The sequence below is a fragment of the Perna viridis genome, chromosome 2 (assembly GCF_037379345.1).
Source record: "Perna viridis isolate PV_CMFRI_1.1 ecotype Kerala chromosome 2, ASM3737934v1, whole genome shotgun sequence".
Taxonomy (NCBI): Eukaryota; Metazoa; Mollusca; class Bivalvia; order Mytilida; family Mytilidae; genus Perna; species Perna viridis.
The window spans coordinates 52,933,750-52,940,093 of NC_142446.1; the positions used below are offsets into that span (position 1 = coordinate 52,933,750).

General features: G+C 36.2%; 1 protein-coding gene across 1 annotated transcript; it reads left to right on the forward strand.

The window, feature by feature from the left end:
- Positions 1–260: 260 nt before the first annotated feature.
- Positions 261–1,349, forward strand: LOC148625990 (uncharacterized). Its single transcript, XM_088571075.1, has one exon. The coding sequence runs from the start codon at positions 261–263 to the stop codon at positions 1,347–1,349; it is 1,089 nt and encodes a 362-aa protein (XP_088427201.1).
- Positions 1,350–6,344: the final 4,995 nt, after the last annotated feature.

Sequence of the window (6,344 nt, forward strand, 5' to 3'; positions counted from 1 at the left end):
ATTAGGAAATTGGTAATCAGAAGTTTACTGATAAAAATGTATACACCCATGAAGTGATGATAAACATTTCCCAGTGGCATTCTATTGTTCTATTGTTTAAAAGTACCTACCACCGTATCAGAGATTTCTTGTTATATACAATGTAGATTGATAATGTAATTCAGTGTAGAATAAAATGCTAATCTAAATAGATGCCTTCTATACTCAATCCTGTTATGATATAAATTGTAAGGAAACATAACAGAAATTGGCGACGAGTAATGGCTGGATATATTGGCAAAATCGAAAATTTCGTTGACAGTATTGAACATTGGACTTCATATGTTGAACGTCTTGAACAATATTTCACAGTGAATGAAATAGGAAACGATAAACGTGTACCGGCATTATTGAGTTTAATTGAAGGTAAAACATATGCTTTGTTGAGGAATCTCACAACACCTGAAAAACCAAAGGACAAAAGTTACGATGACATACCGGTAGTCAAAATCTTGAAAGAACATCTATCTCCCGCACCACTGGAGATAGCCGAAAGATTTCGATTCCATAAGAGAGGCCAAACAGACAGTGAATCAATCCATGAGTACGTTGCTCAGATCCGTAGATTATCAGAACATTGTAACTACCCGGATTTAAACAACACTTTAAGGGACAGATTAGTTTGTGGATTGAAGTCAGAACAAATCCAAAAGAAACTTTTGTCAGTGCAAGCACTAACATTAGATAAAGCTATTCAAATATCTGTCGCGATGGAGACAGCAACAAAAGACGCTATGGAGTTACAAGGGAAACAAACCGAATCAGCAGTGCATAAAGTGAAGAAAAGTAAAACGAAGTCGAACTTTCAAAAACATCAAACTATGGAAAACAAAGGAAGCTATACGTGCTACAGATGTAACAAACCGGGACATAAAGCAAATGACTGTCGTTTCAAGGATCAAACCTGCCATAAATGCAACAAGAAAGGACATATTGCAGCAGCATGCCGATCGAAGAAGAAGAAGGTATTCTCTATTAATGCCGAAACCGATGATGATCAAAGTGATGAAGCTGGGATCTATACTGTGTATATCGATCGACAAGAAAATCGAAATTCAAATGATGATGGGAATTATTCCGCTAAATCATATGATCACAGTAACAAACAAACTGATACTGGAATTTATACAGTGAAATTCAATTCAAAAGAAATTACAGTGGATGTTACAATCAATAACAAATGTGTTAAAATGGAAGTAGATACAGGATCCGCTTTAAGTATCATGCCAAAAATTTATTACGATCAATTGTTTCCAAAACGGAAATTAGAAGGCACTGACATAGTGCTTCGTACATTCTCAGGAGAATAGTTAAAGCCGTTAGGAGTAGTTAATGTCCAAGTTAAGTGCAACTCACAGAAAGGTGTTTTGCCGCTCTATGTTGTTCAAAAAGGAGGAGCAATTCTTTTCGGAAGAGAATGGCTACGAAAAATTCGACTTGATTGGAATTCTATCAACAAAGTGAGTGTTGAAAGTATTAAAACGGAAACGAATCGACTAATGGATAAGCGCAAATCGGTATTTAGAGACGAAATCGGTTGTGTGAATGGAATTAAAGGAAATCTTATCTTGCAAGATGATGCCAATGCCGTGTTTATGAAAGCGCGACCAGTACTTTATGCGATAAAGCCGAAAGTTGAGAAAGAACTTGACCGTTTACAAAAAGAAGGAATTATTTCGAAAGAAGCAACGAGTGAATGGGCTACACCGATAGTGCCCGTTGTAAAGAAATCAGGAGGAGTCCGAATATGCGGTGACTTTAAAGTTACTATAAATCAACAATTGAAGGTTGATCAGTACCCATTGCCGAGAATTGAAGATATATTCGCTACATTATCAGGAGGAGAACGTTTTTCGAAAATTGATTTGACGCAAGCCTACCTGCAACTCGAGATGAACGAGGAATCAAGAAAGTATTTGACAATAAATACTCATAGAGGACTTTACAGTAGGTTATTATTTGGAGTCGCTTCAGCTCCTGCCATCTGGCAGAGGACCATCGATCAAATCCTACAAGGACTACCAAGAGTACAGTGCATATAAGATGACATGGTCATCACCGGTCGAGATGACCAAGAACATTTGGAGAATCTAGACAATGTTCTTCAAAGACTACAGGAATTCAAATGTCCGTCAACAAAGACAAATGCAGATTCTTTGAGAAGGAAATCAAATTGTGTGGACATAAACTCGATAAACATGGATTACACAAGACAGAGGACAAAATAAGAGCAATTTTGGACATACCAGAGCCTGAAAATGTTACACAGGTACGTCAATATCTTCGTTTGATAAATTTCTACCACAAATTTCTACCGAACATTGCTACCGTTGTGTATCCATTACATAAATTACTAGAGAAAGAGCACAAATGGGACTGGAACGCCGACTGTAGAAAGGCTTTCAATGAGTCAAAGAAACTAGTCACGTCTGACCAAGTTTTGTGTCATTATGACCCTAACCTTCCAATCCATCTTGCTTGCGACGCTTCACCATATGCTTTAGGGCCGTACTTTCACATGTGATGAAAGACGGGGTCGAACGCCCAATTGCCTTTGCGTCGAGATCACTTAATAAGAGTGAGCGAAGTTGCAGTCAAATTGACAAGGAAACGCAAGGGATTGTTTTTGGTGTGAAGAAATTTAACGCATACCTGTATGGTCGTATATTCTGTTTGATAACCGACCACATGCCGTTGGTGTCGATATTCAATTCACGAAAAGGGATTTCAACAACGTCTGCGGCTCGTTTACAAAGACATGCTTTATTTTTGAGTGGATACGTGTATGACATTGAGTACAGAAATACTCACAATCATACAAACGCTCATACGTTATCTAGAAATCCGCCAAAATTCAAGACACCCGACCAAGAGGATTATTGTGACGAAGTAGATGTTTTTTATGGTAAAACAGCTAGAACAGATATGTCTAACAAGTGACAGTATCAGACGAGAGACGGTACGTGACACCGTGTTATCGAAAGTCTATGAGCTGGTGCAAAAAGGTTGGTTCGTGAATAACGAAAAGGATTTAGCACCATACTTCAGCAGGCGGAATGAAGTTTTTATCATTCAAGAATGTTTGCAGTGAGGAATTCGGACAATTATTCCTCAGAAATATCAAAAACAAACTCTTGAGTTATTACATTCCGCAAACCCGGGAGTTGTGAAGATGAAATTACTCGCAAGGAGTTATGTATGGTGGCCCTCTATCAATTTCGATATTGAGTCACTAACAAAAAGTTGTCCGGGATGTCAAAAACATCAACGTGACCGGAAACAGGTACCACTTCACCCGTGGGAGTGGCCATCAACGCCTTGGAAACGAATTCATATTGATTTTGCAGGGAAATTTATGGATTATATGTTTTTGATTGTCGTTGACGCTCATTCAAAATGACCAGAGGTAGTACCGATGAACAGCACATCAGCTGGACAAACTATCAAAGTCTTGAGAACTATCTTAGCAAGAACGGGACTACCAGAACAAATAGTAAGTGATAATGGACCACAGTTCGTTTCAGCCGAGTTCAAAAACTTAACTAAAATGAATGGAATTACACATATTAAATCCGCACCGTATCATCCGGCAACAAACGGACTTGCAGAACGTTTTGTACAAACTTTCAAACAGAGCATGAAAGCTATGAAGGGGGAAACTTCTGACATTTACAAGACACTTGCAAATTTCTTGCTTACCTACCGAAACAATGTGCACAGTACGACGAATGAAACACCAGCTAAACTATTTTTGGGTCGACAGTTACGTAATCGACTGGATTTATTAAAACCTGACATTAGCAGACAAGTGCACGACAAGCAGATGAAGTCAGCTATAAAACCAACGAAGGAGATAATAAGACAATTCAACGAAGGAGATTCTGTTTCTGTTCGTGATTACAGAGGCCAGAACAAATGGACAAGTGGACATATCTTTAAACGCAGTGGACCATTGAACTATCAAGTAGAAACACCGAATGGACATATCTGGAAACGTCACGCAGACCAGATAATCAAATCAGACTTTAAAGATCAATCGAACGAAGTCAGTGACAATCTTATTGAACAGAATATAACCAGTGACACTGTTGCAAATGACAATCAAACACAAAAAGCAACATCCAACGATGAAACAGTTCCAACAAGAAGATATCCATTGAGAAATCGAAAACCAGTTGTGAAATTAGATTTATGAGATTGGTTGTAGTGTCGTATGGGTAATAATAACTCCCATGTACACCCAAAAGTAGGGGTTAGGTGTACATAAAGTACAAGTTAGGGAATATATTGTTTAATGCATGATTTAGTTAGTTATTTTCATAGTTAAAGTTGTCTTTACAATATAGACAGTAAATATTTTTATTAATCTTATTCTCAGATTTCATTCATTCAAGATTTTTACTACGTGTGTAAAAACAGCTGATTCTGGAGTACTCTTCTCTGACACTCGTATGTTTAATCTAGAAGGGAGGATATGTTATAAATGACAATTAGGAAATTGATAATCAGCAGTTTACTGATAAAACTGTATGAAGTGATGATAAACATTTCCCAGTGACATTCTATTGTTCTATTGTTTAAAAGTACCAACCGCCGTATCAGAGATTTCCCCAAATTTTTCTCTGTTCAAGTACACCTCTCAGTGTGATATTAAGTATCATAAAAAAAAACATACACAAATACATAAAGTAATATGGCGAGATCATAAAACAAAATACAACATAAAAACAAATAAACAAATAAAGAAAGAAAGAAAGAAAGAAAAGTAGAGAATAATCAAAATGCACATATAGAAAACAAGAAATTTAGTCACACATGAGACAGCACAGGTTCATATTTACAATCATTACAGTGACTACAGTGACATTTTTTACCCCACACCAAACATTTGTATCAGCTGTAAACTAATCGAAGGACGTCAGAGTTCCATATCTGTGCTGCCTCATATCTTAAGGATTTCTTACCGTAGATTGTGGTTTATGGTCGGATGCCTCCGTTGTGTTTACAAATTATAGTTACTACTTTTAACAGATGATACTAAATCTTCCAAAACATAGGTCATTTTTGTTGATAATTCTCCAAGACAATTGTGCGCATCTTTCTTGTCTTTAGACATGGTGACTGTTCCAAAAGTGAATTATAAGAACTTGTATAATAAATATAAACTAAACAGAGCGCGCGCTCTTATATTTTAGTCTTAACTTAATCTATCAATGTTGTGAAACTTTCGTCAATTGTTTCTTTCTACTGATGTGAATTCCCTTTCAATTTTCAGTTGATTGGACTAAATTCGTTAAAAAGTGGAAAGGTTTTCTCTTTTGGGATTATAACTCAAATTCAAAACCTTGCAGAAAGCGATTTGGTGTAAATTCCCTTTCAATTTTTTGTAACTCAGGAAGGCGGTCCACTGTTCTCAGACTGCGAAGAAATGGAATCTTTTTATAGGGATTCACTTCAATTATTATTGTTACTATTATTTATTTTTTTTAATACACATTTCATCAAGAAAGTACTCCATACCCCGAAACCCAGACCATCTCGCTTTTAGAGTGGGTGAATTAGGAACTTACAACTTACTTAATTTATACCCATGAATTTATGAATTTATGAAGATGTACATGTATGTCACATGTGTACACCAAGAAAACGGCATTCCATGGGTAGGTTTAGTCCATTGTGCTAATATTGCAAAAAAATCAACATTGTTGACATGACATCGTTTATATTGGCTTCGATGATAAGTTCATTGATGATTTGACAAGTGTTGAATCTTTTATTTCTGGGGCTTGACATTCAGTTTAGTTGAGTTTACGATTTTGATAAGGATCCTGCACCTATCGTGAGAGAGTTTCTTTCAATTTATATTATGTTCTTGGCTTTTTTGTTGGCTCTGTCGGAGTACAAATACATGGCAGTGGCAGATTCAAGGGGCCGGGACCCCCTTATAAAATATTTGTTGAAAAATTGTGTTAAATCTTGAAAAACACTCACTTCGTGATCCTTACCGGTGATCCTGTCAAGAATTTTTTCCCCCCTTTTCTTACCTAAAACTGTGGATGCGCCACTGTATGGTTAGGCAGTTCATTCTTTGTATATTGAACTGGAACTAGCAATAAGCGTGCTAGATTAGATATGTGATTATGTTAAGGTATTTGAATAAAGTTAATAATTCAATGTTCTTTCACTGATATCAGTTCTGCTATAAATATTTCTTTCCAAACATTTTAATTGATTTGCATTTTCTTTTCTTTTTTTTTTTTTTTTTTTTGGTTTTTTTTTTTTTTTACATTTTTTTTAATTGCTAG